Genomic DNA, 25,335 nt, shown 5'->3' with positions numbered 1-25,335 from the left:
ATTCGGCGACTACCGTAATTTCCCGAACATAATGCGTGTTTTTTTTTCCCCAAAATCTACTTGTAAAATCATGGGTGCGCATTATACACGGGTACAGGGATGGAGACAGAAATATATATATATATATATATATATATATATATATATACACACACACACACAGTACTGTGCAAAAGCTTTAGGCAGGACACCTGCCTATAACTTTTGCACAGTACTGTATTTATATTTTTTTAATTATTAAATTTATTAGGATCATGGAAGCTTCCACTTGGGGAAAATATATACATACAGTATATCCTGTATATACATTCATTCATTCATTCATTTTCCATGCCGCTTTTCCTCACGAGGGTCACGGAGGTGCTGGAGCCTATCCCAGCTAACTCGGGGCAGTAGGCAGGGGACACCCTGAACTGGTTGCCAGCCAATTGCAGGGCACAAGGAGACATACAACCATTCACGCGCACACTCATACCTACGGACAATTTAGAGTGTTCAATCAGCCTACCATGCATGTTTTTGGGATGTGGGAGGAAACCGGAGTTCCCGGAGGAAACCCACGCAGGCACGGGGAGAACATGCAAACTCCACACAGGAAGGCCGAAGCCCGGGATTGAACCCTTGATCTTAGAACTGTGAGGCAGACGTGCTAACCACTCAGCCACCGTGCCGCCCTCTGTATATACATAATATAATAAAAATATACAGTACTGTGCAAAAGTTACAAGTAACTTTTGCACAGTACTGTATATATATGGCGGAAAACACAGACAACACTGAAAAAGCAGTTTCTGCTCTTGCACTCCCCTTTAAAAGAAACTGCAGTATTTTAGGCCAAAACAACTATTGTGTTTGATAGAACAATATGTCTATTAGGGCTGCAGCTATCAAATATTTTAGTAATCGAGTAATCGACTGAAAATTCTATCAATTAATCGAGTAATCGGATTTTTTTAGGTAAAGAGCAATTATAAATATACTTGAGAAAAAAAGACATTTAATCCTATATTGAACCATTTTCAGTCAATTAATATCTTTATTTTCGATGTACATTGTTGAAAACAGCCAACAATTGCATCTAAGATGTGACTAGAAAAAAATATTCACTGCTTTCACTCAAAAAACTTCTAGATCTTATTAAAAAAAAAACATATCTTTTACCTAGTAATTACGCTTGATGACACACATCACTTGAAAGCTACGTGTTTTTCTCACGTGTTTCAATTTAATTTCCATTTGTGTCAAGCTATTTTTAAGTTCTAGTTAAGTTTTAAAATAGTCTAAACTGTAAGTACTGATAGGATTTTGAGTTTTTGCAGTGTTCAAAATAAATGTATGATACCTGCTGTATTGGAGCACATTAGGGACCAGTGCTACTTTCTGTTTTATTCAGCAATGACTACTGAGCTGAAACTGACAGTTAGCTTTATTATGTTTTACTTTTACACCCTCATCACTCTACAGCGCTGTGTTTTTTCACATAAAATAAAGCCTGTATGTAAGACACGTTAGCCACGCATCGACAGTGGTCATAATCAATAGAAACCTAGCCCTCCAAAGGGCTAACGTTACGTTATTATTACGGTTTATTATGAAAGTGTTTGATCTGCCTCATTTCACATGGCTGAATCCACCTGCTCCCTGTTAAGACCAACGTAAACCAAGTTTTTGTTTAAGCTAATGTTTTTAAATGCATTTGTGATTTAGTTTGTTGGTACATTGCCAGAACCATTTGTTAAGAGCATTGTAAAAAAAAAAAAATTTTTTTTTAAAGCATTTTATAGCATTTAAGCTAACGGACTTTTGCAATGTAAGTTAGCCAATTGTTCTTTTGTTGTACTTAGATCCTTATTTATTAATTTTTTATACCGTTTGAGGCTCAGCTCAGGTATTTTAATTTTTTATGTTCTTTATCCGATTACTCGATTATTCAAACTAACTAGTCCATCGATTAATCGACTACTCAAATAATCGATAGCTGCAGCCCTACTGAACAGCACTGTCGATATCTCACAAAACAAGCAGCAAATGAAAGTCTTCAGCGTGATTCGTACCCGCTTTTCCCATGCGACAAACGAGTGCGTAGACCACAGGACTATACTTCCGCGTGCTGTTAGTCATGATTTTCCTTATAAAGCAATCGCAACCCACATGCGTTTTCTGTCTGTGCAGTAAAACCTGAAAGGGAAACACAACTGAAAAGAAAGTGCAGGTGGCTTGACCACGGAATTAGAAAACGCAGCTCACTTCAGACAGCAAGCAGACCACGGAATTAGAAAACGCAGCTCACTTCAGACAGCAAGCAGACAACAATAACATAGGGATTGCGTAAAAGGGTTTACTGAACACGCACAAAAAAAAAAAAAACGCGATCGCAAAAAAGGAGACAAATAAAGGGTCCTTGACAGTAGGTCAGGATCACATTTAAAACATTTAAAAAAAAAATTTTTTTTTTTAAACCTGAGGGAAAGCCGCGATGAGAGGCAGACAAACGAAAAAAACAAAGCCAATGATGCAACTAGCAACGAAGGGATATACAGCAAGTCAATATATTTGCAAGCCGCCTATGATTGGTTTAAAGACACTACTGATGAGCTGTTATTAAATGCAGGTACGACGTTTGGAACTCATCCCACATCTCTGTAACAAAACAATCTGACCAGCAGCGGAATATGACAAAATCATGCACAGCTATTCTCCCAGTCCAGCCCAACCGCGTCATCACCCCCAGCTTGCATTATGCGCATAAAACATGGCGCCCTCCTTAGGTCAAAACATGTACAAATGTACTATATTTATAGATTTTTAAATCAATGGCAATATATGTGTTTCTAATAACATATTTTAGTAAAAGAGAACAATTGTGGCTTATTAGAGCCAAGTCTGAGGTTCCCTTTAACACTCAAATTGCAATTCTAAAACACACTTTTTTCTAAACACTACACACAATTCTCTTGCATGTGGGCCAGTTTTTTTCTGTTGTTGTGAATGAAGTAATGGAGCAATTTGTTGAACAAAGGAGACTAATTGTAGACAGCGATTGTCAGATATTCCCTCAGATTAGAGCAATTTGTTTAACAATGAAGGCTAATCGCCAGCAGAGTCATCATTTTGGAATATGATCGCCAAAAGCCTCTGCTCGAGGCCTTATCGATATACAGTGGGGCAAATAAGTATTTAGTCAACCACTAATTCTGCAAGTTCTCCCACTTGAAAATATTAGAGAGGCCTGTAATTGTCAACATGGGTAAACCTCAACCATGAGAGACAGAATGTGGAAAAAAAACAGAAAGTCACGTTGTTTGATTTTTAAAGAATTTATTTGCAAATCATGGTGGAAAATAAGTATTTGGTCAATACCAAAAGTTCATCTCAATACTTTGTTATGTACCCTTTGTTGCCAATAACGGAGGCAAAATGTTTTCTGTAACTCTTCACAAGCTTTTCACACACTGTTGCTGGTATTTTGGCCCATTCCTCCATGCAGATCTCCTCTAGAGCAGTGTTGTTTTGGGGCTGTTGTTGGGCAACACGGACTTTCAACTCCCTCCACATATTTTCTATGGGGTTGAGATCTGAAGACTGGCTAGGCCACTCCAGGACCTTGAAATGCTTCTTACGAAGCCACTCCTTTATTGCCCTGGCTGTGTGTTTGGGATCATTGTCATGCTGAAAGACCCAGACACGTCTCATCTTCAATGCCCTTGCTGATGGAAGGAGATTTTCACTCCAAATCTCTCGATACATGGCTCCATTCATTTTTTCCTTTACACAAATCAGTCGTCCTGGTCCCTTTGCAGAAAAACAGCCCCAAAGCGTGATGTTTCCACCTCGATGCTTCACAGTGTGTATGGTGTTCTTCGGCTGCAATTCAGCATTCTTTCTCCTCCAAACACGAGAACCTGTGTTTCTACCAAAAAGTTCTACTTTGGTTTCATCTGACCATAACACATTCTCCCAGTCCTCTTCTGGATCATCCAACGAACCGCAAACGGGCCTGGACGTGTTTTTCTTCAGCAGGGGGAGACGTCTGGCAGTGCAGGATTTGATTCGATGGCGGCGCATTGTGTTACTGATAGTAGCCTTTGTTACTGTGGTCCCAGCTCTCTGTAGGTCATTCACTAGGTCCCCCCGTGTGCTTCTGGGATTTCTGCTCACCGTTCTTGTTATCATTTTGACGGCACGATATGAGATCTTGCATGGAGCCCCAGATCGAGGGAGATTATCAGTGGTCTTGTATGTCTTCCATTTTCTAATAATTGCTCCCACAGATGATTTTTTTACACCAAGCGAAGAGTGAAGAGTTACAGAAAACGTTTGGCCTCCGTTATTGCCAACAAAGGGTACATAAAAAAGTATTGAGATGAACTTTTGGTATTGACCAAATACTTATTTTCCACCATGATTTGTAAATAAATTCTTTAGAAATCAAACAGTGTGATTTTCTGTTTTTTTTTTTTCCACATTCTGTCTCTCATGGTTGAGGTTTACTCATGTTGACAATTACGGGCCTCTCGAATATTTTCAAATAGGAGAACTGGTGGTTGACTAAATACTTATTTGCCCCACTGTAGCAAAAAATCCTGTAACACTGTATATGTGGGCTACATGGGCTGAGCTAATAACTCAGGCAAACTACTCTTCAGATATGTTCTAATACTGACAACTTGAAACTTGTAAATAGTTTGAGTTATTGAACATAGTCTTTTTGAATGCCTTCTGTTCCTTCAAGGTACCTATACTCTCCGTGGAGGATGGCACGCTTTGTATACAAGGCGGTAATTTTGGAGAGATATTAAAACTATACAATATTTTACTCAAAATTAAACGCGTATCGATAAAAGAGCACGTTTGACTTGTTATGCAAGGTTTGAACTAATAACAATAGCCAATTAACCGCATCACCAAATTGTCCTAAATTGCTGTCGTCAACCTGGACGAAACCTTGACAAGGAATTTGGAAGTATACCTTAAAAGTGTTGTTGCATAACCATAATTTTTTGGAGGGAGGCGTTGTCATACACCAAAACGCATCATCTGGCATGCATAGTTGTCTTTTATTTATTTTATTTTTCAAGAATGTGTCCCATTCTGCTCCCACTTAGCGGCTGAGAAATGCTAATTGGAGCGCACGTGTCAAAGCAAACAAAAAAACGAAGAAGGCGGCGACGCGAGCGGGGTGTGTGTCAAGTGAGGCGCCGATTATTTTCAAACGAGGAATGTGTCGCTTGATGAAGTCGAGGGAACTCAAACTGTTTTGGGGTAGTTGTTTTTGTTGTTTTCTGAATTATTTGTTTATCTGAACATTTGGAAAAGTGCACTGAAAATTTTTTGGCATACTTGCACAGTCAAGTTATTGAAGAGAAATTTTAAAGCAAACAGTGGTAATTAGATAGCTTTTTGACTCAAATGTCAATATCTTATATACTAAAGTTTATTTCATTTATTCTCCCCAAAATATTATAACATATGAATGAGGCATTTGGCATCCACTTTACCTCAAATTTGACAGCAACCATTCCTATTTATAACCGTAGCTTTAAAATTACTGCACACACGCATACATGTGGTCTTCGATCTCACACAAAAATGTGATTATGGCTTGCAACTTTTCACCACTTGTTTAAACAAAAAAGCCAAAACTGACAAAAAAGGGTGTGTGAGGATTACAAAGGTTTAATTGCATTGTCAAAAGTACCGAAACGTGTCATATTTCTCCAAGCCGGCACACGTGAAAGCAGTCACACTATTTTAATTACGTCCACTTATCTGATAGATGAGTGCAGATAGACCAGAGCTCTTGTCAAACTTTGTCTTTATTAATATTTTTTTCAAGACATATATGTATCCTTAGAGTCAGCCTGTCAATCTGATAGCAGCCATCAGTGATTGGAGATTAGCGGCGTTATTTTTGGAAGTCTGCTCACAAAAGTTGGAAGTGGGGAGAAAAAAAAAAAAAAAGAAATACACGGAGGTCTTAAATATGTGCCATGCAAACTGATTTATTCATGAACGTTAAGAGGTAGGCGTTACATTTTTGTCATCATCATTTGGCCCATTAACTTTGCCGTGACTATTGGTGATAAATACTTAATAATATTAAAAACATCCTCTGAGAAGCCACCTACTTCTACCACCCAAAGCACATCAGGCGGTTATTAACAATAATTCAAATATTGTACATAAAATTGAAAAAATCATGAGTAACAGTTCAAAAAAATTGAATTATGAATTCTAGATGAACTAGGACATACAGTAATATATGTATGTATTGGAAAAAAAACTAAAAATAAGAAAAACAATAATGTAGAAATTAAACTGAAATAAAACTACTAAATGCATCTCATTGAAAAATACAAAATTGTGCCTTGAAAATCACAACAAACATTCAGATAAAATACAACTGTGTAAATACAAAATACTGCAAAAAGAATCCATCTTAAAATATTAAATTAATATAAGATTTAAAAATTTAGTAGTTAAAAAAAAATAATCTCACTGTCTCTCACCTGGGTTTCTTGAAATATATCCATGTTGCTGCTAATTAGAAAAAGGCTTTAATTTTATTATTGTGTGTAAATATGCTATCAATGGTCAAAACTTGAGGTATATCACTACTGTCTTTTCAAAAATTTTAGTGCTTGCATACCTGCTTTTTGGGGAAAGGCATGAGTAGAACTGCTGATACCTGCAAAACAAAATTATTAATTACTTGATTTGAGAGGCCACACGCACATTATTCAATACAGGCACATTTCGAGCCTTCTCTCGGGACCCCATGACCCCCCCTGCTGGCCTTGGATAGACTCCTCTAACACAACCTTCAAATCCTTTAGATTTATAATATTCATTTTTGTCACTTGAACTCAACGTGCTGAAATATAACCTTACTGAAAGGCATTCCTCATAATTAGATGATATAATTTTAGTATGTTTTTATCATATTGCTATTTTTTTATGCAGTTTAATACATTCAGTTTCAGTTCACCTTATTACATTTCAGAAAGAAACTATATCTTGATTTTGTCAATCTTATAATTAGATGTGAACTAAGGAAATTAATATATTTATTATAAAAATCAGGCCAAAATTGGGATTTGATGCCTCATTCAAAAGAAACTGTTTGCGTGTGTAGGTGTGTACATTTGTGTGTTTATACTGTATATATGAAATTGTGTTTAAAGTTTTTAATTGGAAAAAAAACACACACAAATATCATTAATCTATTCAAGATCAAACTCAAGGATTATGAATGTAATTCACAGTTTATATTTACATATGTATATTAAAAAGAATACATTCAAAGCAGACTAATTTCCTTTTTAAATATTTTCTGCTTCATTTTAAAACTGTGAAGGTGCCCTATTTTCAAATATGTTCCAATCAAAGACTTGTATTCAATATCACTCTCACTTGACAGTAAAAATCATGATTAGAATTGTGTTAGTGACTCTTTCAAAAAGTAAAAAAATATATATATTATTATAAATCCACTCATAACAATGTACCCTTTTGAAGCTCTTACTCAAGAGAAAATGTTTAGGCACCTCAATGAAAATGTAGTAAAAGTGCTCTTTATCTGTTTTTTTTTTTTTTTTTAATTCAATGAAAATGTAGTAAAAGTGCTCTTTATCTGTTTTTTTTTTTTTAATTCTATGTTCCAAACAAACAATTTGTCCATTAAAGTCTTTTTAAAGGACATTCATTAAAAATCTTGAAAATTTAAATTTTGTAATTGCGACTAAAACAAGGTTCCTTTTTGTGTCACTCATGATTGAAATTATATAAAATGCCCTTTTAAGAATAAAAAAGTCTCTATTTCTTCAACAATAAGGAGTCATCCTGTGCGAGATAATGCCCCCCCTCTCGAAGTGACGTCACCGCTCTCCGTCAATCAGCGTTGCAGGCTGCAGTGACAGACGCCGACGGACACGTGTTGTGTTCCGAGGGCGGTCCTTTCGCCCGCGCTCATTAGTAAGCCTTATGTCTTGTGTAGCCACGGCGAGCACTCACCGCCAGGTTCCTCCGTCCGTCTGTCCGCCGCGTGATAATAATCCCGTTTGGGGAAGCCGTCCTCCTAAATGTTCGTCCCCCGTCGAGGCATTAGCGATGTAACCCCACCGCTGTTTGCTGGCTTTTATAAACACTTTGCTAACGCTTGAGAACGGCTGGCTAATGTAGCCCCCCCTACTCCTTGTGGTGGTTGATCAGGGGAGCCCCTCCCCACCGCGTGAAGCCGCCAAAGAAAGGTGGAAACAATCCATTCACCATCTCGTTTCTGACACTCTCCAAAGAATTCCTTACTTCTAGACTTATGTGTAGAAAGAAATCCAGGGCGGAGAGCTTTTAAAATCCTCTTGGAAAGAGAAAGAAATGTTACTTTTTGTACGGGAGGAGTTTGAGATTGTTGTAACACTTTCTGGGCCCGTTTGAATGCTACGGTGGGCCATTTATAGTTCACATACCGCAGCTAGCACACCATCACTTTACTATACGCCAACTAGTGCAGACTCCCAACATATTGACCCCTTTAAGAAATGTCAATATCTATCTATTTTTGTGTTTATTTTTGGTATTCATTTTATTTATCTAAAATCTTTTTAGCTCAGATTATTCTATTTTTACTGTTTCTTCTATTTTTATTTTTAATATTGTTGTTCACCAAAATCTGGGAAACAAGTGAGCTTTATATACGCGCTACTTGAGTTAAATCTTCCACTGCTATTGACGGCAAAAGACGTCCAATCCATTTGAACTAAGAAGATTGACAGCGAATAATCTAGGGCTGCAGCTATCGATTATTTTAGTAGTCGATTAATCTATCAACTAGTTAGTTCGAATAATCGAGTAATCGGATTAGGAACATTTAATGCGTTGCAGAATACATTTTAGGAGATGTGAAGCAAAGGCTTGCTATGATTGCACTTTCAAAAGAGCGTTAAATGCGAATACAAAATAAAATTCCTGATTGTTTCTTCTTACTATGCAGTATTGCACTTTCATTTAAAAAATAAATTAAAAATACCTGAGCTTTGCCTCAAACGTTATTAAAAAAAAAAAAAGAAAAGAAAAATGGGAGGCTCTAAGTACAACAAAAGAACAATTGGCTAACTTGCTTAGCAAAAGTCTGCTAGCTTAAATGCTATAAAATGCTAACTCTTTATGTTACAATGAAACAATGAAAGTCTTGCTACGATTGCACTTTCAAAAGAGCATTAAATGTGAATACAAAATAAAATTTCTGATTGTTTCATCAAAATATGCAGAATTGCACTTTCATATGAAAATGAATTAAAATACCTTAGCTTAGCCTCAAACAGTATTATAAAAGCAAACCAGGATCTACGTACAACAAAAGAACAATTGGCTAACTTGCATAGCAAAAGTCTGCTAGCTTAAACGCTATAAAATGCTAACTTTTTTTTTTTTTTTTTTTACAATGCCCGAAACAAATCGTTCAAATACATATTCCCACAAAAAATAGCTAAATATACCTATAAAAGAAATTACGAATGCATTTTAAAAAAACAGCTCAAACAAAAATTTACCTTATGTTGGTCTTAGCAGGGAGCAGCTTGACTCAACCATGTTAAATGGGTTATGTGGTTTGTTAGTTTTTAATTTGATTAATGGCCAGACTCCTTTTTATTTATCGGAGGTTTTAACCCTCCGTAACTCTGGCAGGGCTCTTCGGCCAGCTTCTTTTGCAAGTCCCGAGGTTGAGATTTAAACAGTAGGGAGACTGATCTTTTGCATTTGCTGCCCCCAGGTTGTGGAATAGCCTATACCCTGAAATCCGCACCATTACGAATCTAGGCTTTTTTTAATCTCTGTTAAAGACACACTTTTTTAGACTCACTTTTTTCCCCCAGACTAGGGTAGCCTGGTTTTATTTCTTAATAATGTTTTTGCATTTTATCTGTTTTATTTTTTTATTTGCTGTTTAGACTTTAATCAAGATGCATAGTTTTTTTTTTTGTTTTGTTTTTTTTTTCCTTAATGTCATAGTATAGTACTTTCCTTTTATTCACCATGGACCACGTTGTTGTAAAGCGCTTTGAGGACCTTTCGGGTTTTTCTAAAGGGCTACAGAAATAAATGTGATTGATTGATGTGGTATTCACTGTTGCCACTGGAGGGCAGTGTATCCGTCCAAATCAATAAAACTAAATGCAAACACTTTCAAAACAAACCATCACAACGCCACACGAATTAAACAAATACTCGAAGCAGCAAAATTTGATTCGAACTTTTTTTCTAATCGAATTACCCAGCTAATCGTTGCATAGAATAATCATGTTTCAGTTTCATTGATGGCAATAGATGTCTGAATACAACTCCTGTTCAATCACCACTTCAAATGCAATCGACACGTACCGCCATCAATGGCAGTAAATGAATTAAACTGTCTTTTTCACTGAAAATTTTTCAAAATATGAAATTTTCCCAAACTTTCCCATGATTTGCAATTAGCTTGAAGTTATTTCTGCCCAGTCGTGAAGCTCACTTTTTTCCTTTTAGACCAGACCCATGTCCAAAGTGTGGCCCGGGGGCCAAATGCGGCCCGTGGTCAAATTTCATCCGGCCCCCAGCCTGTGTTATAAACTCAATAATGTCTGGCCCGCACACAGACCTAATAAATTGGTCAGCAGTACTGCTACCAGCATATGAAGTAGCTTACACACTAAATGCTGCTCCTCATTTACCCACTAAAAGGCAGCAGCACTCTAACCAACATTACCCCGCGTGACCCTTTACTCCCAATTTTCTAAAATGGCGACAATCAACAACAACAAAAAAGAAAGTTGACTGTGACGGCCGGCGCTTCATGGATAGGTGGAAATTGGACTATTTCTTCACTAAAATACGCAAAAACTGTGTCGGACTCATTTGCAAAGAGACAGTCGCTGTTTTTAAAGAGTTCAATGTGAGGCGATATTACTAAACAAGACAAGCTGACATGTACGACAAGATTACAGGGAAGATACGTAGCGAGAAATTGAAGCAATATGAAGCTAGTTTAATTTTACAGCATTAGTATTTCGCAAGAGGCCGAGAGTCGAAAGAGAATGCCACAAAGGCTAGTTGCGAGATTGGTGAAATTATTACCGTATTTTTCGGACTATAAGTCGCACCAGCCATAAAATGCCCAACGAAGAGGAAAAAAACACATATAAGTTGCACCGGAGTATATGTTGCATTTTTGGAGGAAATTTACTTGATAAAATCCAACGCATAGAACAGATATGTCATCTTGAAAGGCAATTTAAAATAAAAATGCAATTGAGGACAACATGCTGAATAAGTGTACAGTATGATAATGTTACATCATACATGAACAAGAAAATGCAAACATTGCCGGTATGTTAACGTAACATATATAAAGAGCTATTCAGATAACTGTAGCATAAAGAACATGCTAACAAGTTTACCAAACAATAAGTGTTACTCCAAAACACCAAAATAACATGTGAAATGATATAATAATGTGTTAATAATTTCACACATAAGTCGCTCCAGAGTATAAACCGCACCCCCAGCCAAACTATGAAGAAAAACTGCGACTTATAGCCCGAAAAATACGGTAATTTAAATTTAAAAAAAAAAAAAAACGCAAATGTGACACACAGAATGGCTTGCTAAAATTTGCTTAAATAGATTGTTCTACATAAAGGACGTCAGCCAAGGTCGGCCCCCCACATTTTTACCACACCAAATCTGGCCCCCTTTGCAAAAAGTTTGGACACCCCTGAATTAAACTGTCTTTTCCTGAGATAAGTAATGAGGCTGCACTGAAAATTTTTCAAAATATGAAATTTCTCCCAACCTTCCCATGATTAGCAATTAGCTTGCAGTCATTTCTGCCCAATCGTGAAGCTCATTTTTTCCCTTTTAGATGGATAAAAATGTATAATAACAGAATGCATGTATTCTTATTTACTACCATTTTTTTTCGGTTTTGTTTCATATTTTCTGTTGTTTTATGCAAATCATCATATTTGGAAACATGGGAATCACCCTTGCTCTAGTGCCAGATGTCTTCAGGGCAACTTTGGAATTTAGTGCATGTCTCTTTATTTTGTGCTCTGGAACTTTTATGGACATCATGAGGTAGTGACAGAAAATGCCCTCTAATTCTGTAATGACCCATTTGGATTTAAAAAAAAAAAAAAAAAAAAAAACGTATTGCATTTCGAGATGGATCATGGAATATGGCCCTTAGAGCACTTTGGCCCTATTGGGTGGAGGGAAAAAAAACTTCGCAATGGTGCCACCACTGACTCGGGTGTGTGTGGATGGGTGGGTGGGTGTTGATGTCAAAGTGACGCCGACTGGTAAACACTCGTCGGCGGATTGACGGACAGGTGGGCTCCGGCTTGTCAGGGTGACGCGTCTTGAAGGGGTGGAGTAAAAAAGCAGCGGAGAGGCCGGCCCCGGCTGCGTTGCGTGTGTCCGTCCATCAGTGCGAGCCGCGCCATCATCCTCCTCATCGCAGCCGCCACCGCGGAGGAGCTCTCGCTTCTTCTTCTTCTTCGTCTTTGTTTGTTTTTGAAACCGCCAACAATCATATTGACGGAGAGTCCGCGCGCGCGCGCCTGGGAGTCTCGCGGGCTCGCGCACGCCCAATGACTGACACGCCGAGCGAGCGCGGTCTCTAAACGTGTCACTCTCTGCTTTTTCCTCGTCGCTCCCACAGAGTGTCACGGAAGCTCCCACGGCCCACAGCGGCAAAGCCCCCCTGCGGTCCCCCCACGAGAGTTCCGAACTGCTCCGCCGTACTTTTAGGGCCGCGAAGGTAGGAAATAGTCCCGTAAAAAGAGGGACTTGGATCGGAGGTGGGGGGGCCTCGCTTCCCTTCCCCGAACCACCTCCGGTACATCCATACGGAACCTCCGGCAACTTCGTGGACCTTCTCTCTCCGTTTTTGCGGAAATACTCACCACGAGTAATGAGTTAAAAAGCGTCCGTTTTTTTCTTGTCAAGCACCTAGGAAACGCGAAGCAAGGATCTACGACAGGACTCCCGGGACTCGCCACCGCTTTTTGTTTTTTAATTTTTTATTTTTGGTTGAGCAGTTCGGAGTCTCTGCATGAAAAGTCCAGCAGCGGCAGCATGCCGAGGAGGAAGCAGCAAGCACCGCGGCGCTCATCAGGTACGTCCCGGTGCTGTAAACAAACACCCTCTAACGCGCCACGCGCACTCTAATTGACGTGAATTGAACACACAGAGATGTTCGATTATTTCAAAGTCTAGAGTAGATGAATACAACAGTATTTTAAAATGATTTTGGAGACTTTTTAAAGAACACAAATACTTGTAGGGGGGCTCATTTGCTTTGTTTTTGTTTTTTTATCAAACCATGTTAAAAATTTTGTTTGCATCATACTTGAATTTATTGCAAAAAAAAACTATTATAAAAAAAGTTGAATCTAGACATCTATCTACACTGAAACTGAAGAGGCATTTTGAATTAAAGATGTCTTCAACATTTGCAGATAACCATGACCTTGATGACTGAGAAACCAATTAGTAACTCATAATTACCCCTAAATTTGTGTTAATAGTAACAATAACTCCTATCGTTTGCATTTCCTAATTAACAGGAAGTTTTCTGTTTTTCATGTTGCCTTGCTCAAGCAAGTTCCTCCAATTTAAGTGTATTATGTTTTAACGTGTCAAATCCTTTGAAGTATGAGTATAAAAAAGCACCCCTAAAAAAAAGAGCAAAAGTGTCTTATTTTCAGCTCTCTCTGGCATTGCCAGCCTCGATTTGATGCTTGATTGATCGCCCGTCACGCCGCCCCTTTCATCTATTCATTGGCAATAAACATCAAGCAAATTGTTGGCCACGCATGCGCCCAGCAGTTGGACTCTTTTTGTTTTTTGTTTTCTATTTTTTGGGGGGAGGTGAGGGAACCCCACCTGACAAATTGAACGAAAACTTCTCAAACGTGATGAATGCAACGTGATTAATCCCGCTGCCCCTAAAAAAGAGGAGGGTGGGGGGTTGCTCGGGGTTTGTGGGGTGTAAGAAGAGGAGGAGGAGGAGGGTGCTGGGGCGTATCGAGATCACAGGGGAAGAAAAAGCCGGAAAAGCAGCCTCTTAACGCTGTGACCTGACCTTTGTGTTCGGGAGGTGTCCGACGAGCAGGAGTCGCGACCCGATTTGTAAATTTATGAAGAAGAACCATGCAAGAATTGACCACTAAATACCTTCGGACAAGGTGGTTACAACGACAAGATTACTCAAAATATGACCTTGAGTTAATGGAGAAAATAACATTTTGGTGTAACAAAGAGGATTTTTCCATGCGTTTACTTTAGTTGATCTGACAATTATGCAGAAAACTTGCAAACTTGGAAAACTGTGACTTACTTTTTATGTTGTAAGTAGACGTTTACAGAGTTGCATTTGGGTGTCTGTGTGTCTGATTAACCTTCTTGACTCTAGCGTGCCACCAAATTGCTACATCAGTGCTAACGGATGCTCCAATGAGTAAATCTGCCATTCACGAACAACACAGGAAAGATTCAACATTGTCCCGACTGCGCGCTATCGCACAACATCCCTACTTTAGATTATCACGTGACATCAGCAGCAGCGTATAGTGTGACGTATAAAATCTTTGCCAGTTTTTGTTCACATTTTTAAGTGACGAAAGTATGAATCTTAATGAATGTATTGTAGTATTAGGCTTTGTTATTCAGATATGGAATATTCGTACCTTGACGTACTGCGTCATTATCTCTTTATTCAGTTGCAATATCGTCACACTTGATAGTGTGATTCTATTGTAATGTCTATGCAGACGAAAGTGACTCATAAGGTTGGTTGGCAAAAATGTGTTGCATTGATGCAATCATGTAATTTGGGGTGGGGTGCTGAATCCAAATTTTACTTTATGTATCTGTGTAAGATCAATTTGTTGTTGTTTTTTTGGAGGACTTAAACAAAAAAACAGGAGGAGACCAACAATAGGGAAAGTTTGACATGTGATTGACTGCACTGCTACCTAAGTGCCCCATTATGTGAAAATTTGTCAATTACGACAAGCTAACCTTGACATGGTTCAGAAACGCAGCTAAAAATAAAAATAAAAAAATAACAGTAGTCACGCCCATTAATTTTTGATATGATAGCTTATGATATTTATTCAGATAAACTGATCTTTGATTATGAATATCTGAGACATACCTTCAGCATTTACATAGTTATGGTGATGTATTATAAATAGCGCTGTCAAAATTATCGCATTAACGGGCGGTAATTAATTTTTCTAATTAATCACGTTAAAATACTTGACGCAGTTTACATGCCCCGCTCAAACATTAAAATGACAGCAAAGTGTCATTTCCACTTGTTACTTGTGTTTTTTGGTGTTTTGTCGCCCTCTGCTGGTGCTTGGGTGCGACTGATTTTATGGGTTTCAGCACCATAATTATTATTGACATCAACAATGGCGAGCTTCTAGTTTATTTTTTGATTGAAAATTTTACAAACTTTATTAAAACGAAAACACTAAGAGGGGTTTTAATATAAAATTTCTATAACTTGTAGTAACATTTATCTTGTAACAACTACAAGTCTTTCTATCCATGGATCGCTTTAACAGAATGTTAATAATGTTAATGCCATATCCGTCTTGTGTCTTATCTTTCCATTCCAACAATAATTTACAGAAAAATATGGCATATTTTGTAGATGATTTGGATTGCGAATAATTACAATTAATTAATTTTTAAGCTGTGATTAACTCGATTAAAAATGTTATTCTTTTGACAGCCCTAATTATAAACTGTCATCAAAATCGTATAATCACCCTATCGTTACACATAGATATTGTTGGAACAATATTGAGTTCTGAGAGTCATTTCATCCTTTCAAAGTCACTCAGACGTTGATTGCCGGGACTTTTCAGGCCTTCGTAAGTTGCCAGCAAGAGGCTCTCCCCTGTGTGATTGACAACCAAATGGCGGCGGAAGCCGTTTGAAGTCCACAACGCGATGACCAAAGCCGAGCCAACGGAATGCTAAGCAGGCGTCGGCGAGGAAATGTGAGGTTAAGCAGACTTAATCAAGGTTGCGGACGCGGACACTTTGAACTGGTCGTGGTTGTAATGTCTAATTGACAGCGGGCTTCGCTGATGGATTTGCTGCCGTTTGAAGAGCATGCCGCAAAAGAAGGGCGTCTCGGTGGCAAGTTGAAGCCTTTGACCGTTGTGGTTACCTCCGCCAAGGAGCGTATGTTTTCACTCGATTTGTTTGTGTGCAACTTTATGTCTAGCTTTGATGTGTCACGCCGGATTTCTTAGATTTTACCCACGTTCATGTCACAACTGTGTACATGGCGATCAGAAAACGATGTTGACAAACTAGGTTTAGGATGGATCCGTTTTATCATGAACAAATCTCGAGTCAGGGAGTTAGGAAACAGATTTTTGTTCAAATGGAGAGAGCAGTGTGACTGTGTCCAGCCAATCGGCAATCAATGGTAATGGAAGGAAGATGTTTAGTTAATTGGCTGCCATTGACAGAGCTAGACGTCCAATTCATTTCGACTGGGAGGGGCGAATGAACATTCATTCATTAAGTTCATCAGTGGCACTGAAAGATGAGCATTTCCAAACAGTCCTCTGAGTTTAATGAATTGGATGTCTGTTGTTGTCAATGGCAGGCAATGAGTTAATAAAATGAAAAGTAATGTATGTACGGCAAGCATTAAAATGATGTATAATCCATAAATTGTTGTTTAAAAAGTGGCCAAAAAGTCATCAAAAAGTATTATTTAAGACTAAAATTGAACTAACTAACCAAGCTTTTGGGGTCTTTTTATATTTTTTAACAGATCATACTACTAATCATTCAGTCCATAATCAAGACCATTTTGCTTCAGAATTATTTTTGTTCAAATATAATCACAGATCAACATAATGTAAGTAGTTAACAATATTTTGTCATATTTCATTAAATACTTTCTTGTTGTGCTGCAGTTGCCCTACCAAATTTTCATTTCCCAAAAACCCAGATACGATTCATTGGCCTGTACAAAACGTGCTTCTCAGATTGAACATTGCACACTCGTTCATTCCACAAAAGGTTTTGTTGTCTACCGAGTGACCGACACACATCCAGCGCATCTAAGCTTCCAACGCAACCGTCCCTCATGGGAGCTTGTTTACATCCCCAGCCAAATATCTCCAGATTTGTCCCCTGAGGAGTAAAAGAAAAAGCAGCCTCGGCTCCTTGGAGGGAAAGAGGGAACATTTCAATGGCTCCTTGTGTGTGTTTGTGTGTACGCCGCTTCCAATAGGCTCTGTTTCATCAGTCACAGGGATGCTTTTACACCCTTTAATGGCACTTGGGCCTATCTCCTTTATATGGCCACTGACAATACATCAGTGTTCCCTCATCTGGAACCACATTAGTGCATCTGTTAGTTTTGGCGACAAAGTTTAAAGCTGTGCCATTTAAGTACAATACCTGTTATTTTTTATTTCTTTTTTGGCTGCAGTCATTTGTCCTTTTTGTACGGTGGCCGAGAGGTGTCAGGCGAAATGCAAAATCCAAACACTTTGCAAATAGAAAAAACACGAACCCCAATTGCAAATGCTTTGCAAAAGAAAAAAAGCACCAATGCAAACTGCCACAACACGATCCCCAATTCCTAAAGCGCGATCGCAAATTGGCAAAAGCACAAACCACAATTGCAACAACACGACAGCAAATGGCTCCCAGCACAAATGCAAATTGCCACAACACAATCCCCAATTCCTAAAGCACGGTTTCAAATTGGCAAAAGCTCGGACGCCAATTGCCACAACACGACAGCAAATGGCTCGCAAGACAATTGCAAAGACGATGACCCAGAAGTTAAACAATAAATAATAAAAAAGACGACACTTTGTATATTGCTTTATGTGCTTTGTGACCATCTCTACGGGCCTCCGTAAAGTTGTTAGGACACCCCTCTGTTATTGAGAGAGTTGGTACGCTTCATTAAAATAACATAACAGAGGACGAGAGTTAGTACATTAGCATAATATAACAGAGGGGTGTCCTAACAACTAGCACGAACGTAGCATAAACAAATGGCACCACTTCGGAACCATTTTGCAGTAAATTGGGGGCTTAGAGGGACGTCATCACTCGAAATTAATATCTCAAGCCCCCCGATTTACTGCAAAATGGACCCGAATTTCTTTGCGCTACGCTCGTGCTAGCCTTGTTAGTAGAGATGTGGTCCGATCACGTCATTTTCAAAGTATCGGAATCGGCAAAAAAAATCGGACGTGCCTTTTTTTTGATATATATATATATTTTTTAATTAAATCGTTTTCTAATTGTATTTAACGTTACAGACATAATATGTTACACTCACCCAGAGTCTTTAGTTTAGGCTTAAGGTAGGGTTATCAAATTTATCCCGTTAATGGCAGTAATTAATTTTTTCAAAATTAACACAATTAATGCATGCGCTGCACGACCCACTCACGCATTGTCGCGTTCAATCTGTAATGGTGCCGTTTTACCTATTTATAGAGCTAAAAGGCAGCATAAAATGAGTAGAGTGAATTTTGGCAGCCTTTGAAACATTTTTTTAATTGGTTAAAGCCTTACAATTCCTCTCCCTACAATTAGAAATATTGTGGGAAACAATGTGGGGAAGAAAGGTAGTAATTAATCATTTTCTTAACACCCTATGTTATTTCCCAACGCAGAGAAGATATATCAATTGGTACCACTCCGCACAGTCATGGGTGCACTTCCCATCATGCATTTGGGCACAACAGTTAAATGGCTACAGTATCATTTACTGAAAGCTCAACAAATACACTACATGGCAATATTTAGTCACAATATACAAAGTCACATTTATCCTTTAAGAATTACAAGTCTTTCTATCTGTGGATCCCTCTCACAGAAAGAATGTTAATAATGTAAATGCCATCTTGAGGATTTATTGTCATAATAAACAAATACAGTACTTATGTACTGTATGTTGAATGTATATATTCGTCCGACTTTTATTCATTTTTTTCTTAATGCATTGCCAAAATGTATATGATCGGGAAAAATTATCGGGAATGATTGGAATTGAATCGGGAGCACAAAAAAAAACCAATCGGATCGGGAAATATCGGGATCGGCAGATACTCAAACTAAAACGATCAGGATCGAGAGCAAAAAAACATGATCGGAACAATCCTACTTCTTAAGACACCCCTCTGTTATTGAGAGAGTTGGTACGCTCCATTCGCTGCGGGAGCTAAGCTAAGAAAAAGCTACGAGTGACGTCCCCACTCGAAATTAATATCTCAATAAAGGCATAATACTGTATCTACAAAACCGTTGCAGCACAAACGATTAACATCATTTTTATATAAATTTGCTTCCTAGGGAAGGGGGGGGGGGGGAGGACAACTTTACGGAGGCCCGTAGAGGTGGTCACAAAGCACATATAGCAATATACAAAGTGTCGTCTTGTTTATTATTTATCGTCTTTGCAATTGTCTTGCGAGCCGTTTGCGGTCGTGCTGCGAGCCATTTGATGTCGTGTTGTGGCAAATGGCGTTCGTTCTTTTGCCAATTTGCAATCGCGCTTTAGGAATTTGGGATTGTGTTGTGGCAATTTGCATTCGTGCTGCGAGCCATTTGCTGTCGTGTTGTGGCAACTGGGGTTTGTGCTTTTGCCAATTTGCGACCGCGCTTTAGGAATTGGGGATCGTGTTGTGGCAGTTTGCATTCGTGCTTTTTTTTTTTTTTTTTGTTTGTTTGTTTTTTTTTTTTTTTGCAAAGCATTTGCAATTGGGGTTCGTACTTTTTCTATTTGCAAAGTGTTTGGACTTTGCAATTCGCCTGACACTTCTCGGCCACCGTATTTTTGGGAAGACGTACTTTACGTGCAGTGAATGATCATGTTTGAGTGTCAATGATGTCTGTGGTCGTCAATGGCAGTGAATGAGTGAACTGTGCCCACTGCTCCGTTTTTGTTCAAAGTCAAAAAAGGCATCACGAGTCTGGCTTTTCCCAGCCACAATATCTTAAATCAAAGTGCTCCACTCTTTGTAATGAACGTGTCTACTAATCACTCAACGTGGCAGAGTAATTACACAATGACACAGATTGTGTTGCAGTCACGGGGGGGAAAAGACGACTAGCAACGGTCCCGGCGCACTCTGGGATGGCAACAGATCGTAGGGAGTGGCTTGTCATTTCTGAGTGAAGCGCTAGTAATATGAAGTGCAACCCAGTTTGAATGTATAGTACGCTCCTACGAGTAACTACTTTGTGGACTAAACAGCTTTGGTCATGACAAATCGACATATCCATGTTTGATGGTTGACCATTTTGTACTGCGCAGATGGCACGCTTAATTCAGACCTAATACGGAATGATAAATTATATGTCTGATTAATAGTCTGTCTTTTGTCTATTGTTGGTATAATTGAGGTTATGTTGTGCCATCACTGTCTTGGAAGCAATGGCGATATTGGCTGGAGTATTATTAGTTAAGGCAGCAAAGTAGCAATATACATGATGAATAGACATATTCATGTATGAGCTTTCACCATTGTTCCAATTTTAGATAATTTAGTCCATCCAATGTTTGTACAGTGGTACCTCGACATCCGATCGATTAGACACACGATCTTTTCGACATCCGACGTAAACTTCGACTCGCCATTTGTTTCTACATCCGACGACATGTTCGAAATACGCCATTTTATGACAGTGCAGCAGTTTCTTTGTTTTCCCGCAAGACAGACGCACGGATTTTCTTGTTAGAGAAATCAACATGTTTCCAAGAATGTTAGTACAGGTGGTGAAAAAAGGGAAAATGGACGCTTACCATGGAAATGATAGAAAAATATGAGCGTGGTGTGAGCGTCCGTGAACTGGCTCGAAGGTCCTCCTCCGACCTCAGTTCACGAGTCTTTATAAGTTAAGGTGACAATTATTATGGTTGTAACATCGCCAAAGAAATCGCCAGCTTCGTTAGTTTCTTAATCATTTATTTCAGAACTTGTGCAACACAACACTCCTACTGTCTGCCGCAGCTGTCGCCGACTACAGAACATGAAAGTGAAAGTAAAAACTCTAATGGAACTCTGTCACGTCAGCCACGCGGTGCGTTCAGGTACACCATGCAAAACACATACCCCACATTAGAACCCGATTCGTTACATTATTACTTACCTGTCAAGTTGTACGGTTTCGGCGTAATTTGTACAAGTGAGCACTGATTTTTAAATGTGTACGCGGTACGTTCAGAATCTGTACGTTTTTCGTACATTACTTTTTTTTTTTCTCCGTTCGGATTTTGTCACCGTTTCGGCAACGAGACAATGTGCATTACTACGCTGGTTGAATGACGTGAGAAAAGTCAGAAACACTGAGAGAGAAGAGTGTTGTGACGCTGTAGCAAACGCAATGCTAGGCTAGGTGGCTCCAATCTTTCCTGACTGTAGCCGACAGCCTACAATCTACGCCTCGATATCAAATGCTTATGCGAAATGACAGACGGCGGTGTTAATAAACAGTCGCCATTTTGAAGCGGTAGACTTCTCAGAAAGGCTCTGATTTGGTGAATCTTCCTAGCAGCTTAAGTTACTTTTAATCTAAAATACTCCTAAATCGGCAAAATCTTGACTTCAATCTATCTTTAAATGATGAAACAGTTTTAAAACTTTAACATGTCGATAGTAGACAGAAGGGAACTAATGCAAAAACGGTAGCAATTTTAACAACTTTAACAGATGATTCACAACATTAAACGATTTCCAAACATAGCAAAGGTTACTATATTTTATTTGTTTATTTATTTATTTATTTAAATGGGGGGGGGGGCATGAAGAGTAACACCAGTTACTTTGCCAAGTAACTAATGACTCTTACCTTCAGGTAACTGAGTTACTAACTCAATTACTTTTTGGGAGACGTAATTTGTAACTAATTACTTTTTAAAAGTATGATTAACAACACTGGTCATAAAGATGAAGTCTGCAGAATGAAAAGTGACGAAAGCGGAGATTTCATTCTGCCAATTTGTTGCCGAACACAATTTGCCTGCAACTATTGCTGATCACGTCTCAGATTTGGCGAAAGAAATGTTCCCCGACTCAAAGATTGCATCTAGGAGTGGGAACCTCTTGGTACCTCACGATACGATACGATTTGCGATACAAAGTTCACGATAACGATGATCTGACGATATGGCAATACAACGATTATCGATACATTTGTAGAATATCCCAGAATGATTTTCAGACCAACAACTAATAAAAAGAAAAACAAGCTTCTGCTGTGAATTGGAATGAGTTTATCACTAGTAGACGTCCAATCCGTTTGAACTGGGAGGGTGGCAGCGAATGAACATTCGTTCATTCGCTGCCATCCCTCCCACTTCAAACGGATTGAACGTCTATGGCCGTCAGTGGCAGCCAATGCCAGGCAATGAGGTAATTTTGGGCAATTTAAGGTCATTTACGTGTTGATTTTCAGTTACATCCTGTTGATTTTGGGGTATTTTACGGGTCACCTTCTGTTTATTTTGAGTTACAGAACAGGAAGTGACCTGGGAATCACCCAAATGAATAGGCAGTGACTCAAACTCAACAGGAAATGACCTGTAAATGCGATGAAAATCGGACAGAATGACAGTGAATGCTGTGGTTTCGAATGAACGAACGTTCCCAGTCTAAATGGATTCGGCGTCGTGCACCGTCAATGCTGCCTAAGAGTTAACCGAGACACTATTATGGTGGAAGATTTTGGTAGCAACTTGTTGGTTCCTTTTCATTATTTTTTTTTTTTTGACATTGACACCTTTTTAAAACGATATCTTGATTCTTGGCAGGAGCATATCAATAACCTTTTGTGATACAAAGTACCACGATATATCACAATTTCGATATTTTGTCCCACCCGTAATTGCATCAGTAAGTTAATTTTATCAATTGACCTTTTTAATTTATAATTGGACACACTAATGAACTACCTTCAAGTCAAACTGAATTGCGAGCTGAAGTGCAGCCATCAAGACATGATAGAAATTGCCAGAAGTGCTACATGCAGTTATAACAAAAGTCAGTTAAATTTTAGTAATCATGATGTAGCTGAAGATATTGATTTTTTGATTGCACCAGTTTATATTTTACAATATTACCAATAAATTCATATTATTTTAAAAATTTTATTTTATTTTTGTTTCATATTCCATGCTGTGTACAACGTTGTAAGATTAGTCACCAATTTGTAAGGGCATACGTCACTATTTGTAAGACTGCCAACGGCCTTGGGTTGACAGATATGTTATTACAGGTATTATTATTATTACTATTAAGAATTTATTTGTTTTGGTTTGTGTAATTGTTATTTGCAAAAGTACCAGCAATATTTAGTAAGGTTTAGTGTAGGTTTTCAGGCTGTGGAATGAATTAAAGGAATTATAATGTGTTCTTATGGGGAAATCCTGCTCTACATACGACCATTTCGACTTACAAACAAGGTCCTGGAACAAATTATCTTCATATGTAGAGGTACAACCGTACTTCAGATAGCTTTGAACTCGTTAGCTGCCATTGACAACGATAGAATGATCGCTGCCAGCCCTCCCAGTCAAACGAATTGGACGTCAATCTCCATCAATGGCATCTACTGAATTTAACGCCGTTGTTAGCTTGTGTGGCCTTGTAGCACATGGCAGCTGTCAGCCAAAAAAGCCTGCAAGCCTCATGCTATTAGCACCTCGCCGACACTCCTATCTGGATGCCATCCGATAAAGCATTTAATGACATTTGTCAGCGTGTGCTGCAGGAGAAAATGTATGAAGAAAAATCAATCTGAGGAAGTCCGAGACGCATCAAGCTGTATCATTTAGTGAAAACCCCGCGCTGAAGTGAGATACCGTATTTACGATTGCTACCTGTTCATGAGGGACACGTTTATTTTTCTTGCATCTGGCACGTCGTTTCTTGGCGGTGGTTACAGTGGGACATGAATGTAGACGAGCAAAAATGAAAACAAGTCAAATATTGCTGAAATTTGGCGGGCCAGCCAGGCGACGACATAAAGGCATCAAGTCCCGCCGCGAGGTAAATTTATCCATGACTTTAATGAGGTTGAGGGGGAAACAGGAAAGCCTGGCTTTCCACTCGAGTAGCACAAAAGAATCCCTGACAAGGGAATCAGGTCCATTTTCTCACTTTTTTTTTTTTTTTTTAAACAAGAACAAAACTTTGAAGCATAAATACGCCCTGCAGGTAGAATTTCTTCATTAATCAAGCCCAGCTTCTGATTTCAATTTCCTCTTTAAAGACATGAAAAGACAACTGAAATGAGTCACAGCCACGTGAGCTCATTTCACATTTTTAGTCGTACAGGTTCCAGTGTGTGGGACACAAAGGAAGGAAAAGAGGGAGAAAAAGATGAGTCATGATTTACGGAGGACTTTATGGGTTTGTCATGACGGCTGCTTTGCTTGCAGCAGTTTTACACCATTGGCGTTTTTTACGATTGTTGTCCACTTTCGCCATTGTGTTTGCATCACAACGTGTGTCCTTGTGCGATTTGTGCTCACACTTGGTTTATTGCCGCCTAAATTGTTTTCACTTAGTTTTATTACTGGATTTTTTTGGGGGAGGAGGACAATCCAAAAGCAACCAATTTAAACCTGGAAGCCTTTTTTTTTTTTTTTTTTTTTTTTTGTACTTTTATAGGGCTGCAGCTATCGAATATTTTAGTAATCGAGTAATCTACTGAGAATTCTATCGATTAATCGAGTAATCGGATAAAACATTTTTTTAGCTAAAGAGCAATTATAAATACACCTGAGAAACAAAGACATTTATTCCAATATTGAACCATTTTCAGTCAATCAATGTCTTTATTTTCGATGTACATTGTTGAAAAGAGCCAACAATTGCATCTCAGATGTGACTAGAAAAAAAAATCACTGCTCTCACTCCAAAAACTTTTAAATCTTTAAAAAAAAACATATTTCTTACCTATAAATGTAATTACGCTTGATAACACACATCACTTGAAAGCTACGTGTTTTTCTCACCTTTTTTAATTGAATTTCCATTTGTGTCGAGCTATTTTTAAGTTCAAGTTAAGTTTTAAGTTAGTCTAAACTGTAAGTACTGATAGGATTTTGAGTTTTTGCAATGTTGAAAATAAATGTATGATACCTGCTGTATTGGAGCACATTTTACAAAATACCATGAACAACCAGACAAATAGAGCTTTTGATAGCTGAGTAACAATTTATTTACACATGACAACTGAGAGATGACGCTTTGTCGCCGAGATGATGTCGTTGTCGCCACGCCA

The 25,335-nt window shown here is 38.5% G+C and overlaps 1 protein-coding gene and 1 long non-coding RNA gene across 4 annotated transcripts in view; one reads left to right on the top strand and one right to left on the bottom strand.

Moving 5' to 3' along the window:
* LOC130910532 (teashirt homolog 1-like) overlaps positions 1 to 25,335 on the top strand; it is a 281,199-nt gene that overhangs the window by 210,988 nt on the left and 44,876 nt on the right. The window contains exon 7 of one of the 3 annotated variants that reach the window (XM_057827928.1): positions 13,077 to 13,153. The exons of 1 other annotated variant lie outside the window; for it this stretch is intronic. In XM_057827928.1, the coding sequence (XP_057683911.1) occupies positions 13,114 to 13,153 (40 nt within the window). In that variant the 5' untranslated portion in view covers positions 13,077 to 13,113. Of the gene's footprint in view, positions 1 to 12,364; positions 13,154 to 25,335 lie in introns of those variants that run through there. One more of the 3 variants, XM_057827927.1, reaches the window with a different exon arrangement.
* LOC130910533 (uncharacterized) lies at positions 6,374 to 8,651 on the bottom strand. Its single transcript, XR_009061872.1, has 3 exons — positions 8,014 to 8,651; positions 6,650 to 6,688; positions 6,374 to 6,540 (listed from the first exon to the last, which is right to left on the bottom strand). It is a non-coding gene; the product is annotated as an uncharacterized LOC130910533 (long non-coding RNA).

The sequence above is a fragment of the Corythoichthys intestinalis genome, chromosome 22 (genome assembly GCF_030265065.1).
Source record: "Corythoichthys intestinalis isolate RoL2023-P3 chromosome 22, ASM3026506v1, whole genome shotgun sequence".
Lineage (NCBI taxonomy): Eukaryota > Metazoa > Chordata > Actinopteri > Syngnathiformes > Syngnathidae > Corythoichthys > Corythoichthys intestinalis.
Note: the sequence above shows the minus strand (reverse complement) of the source record. Positions and strands in the feature narration are given on the sequence as shown.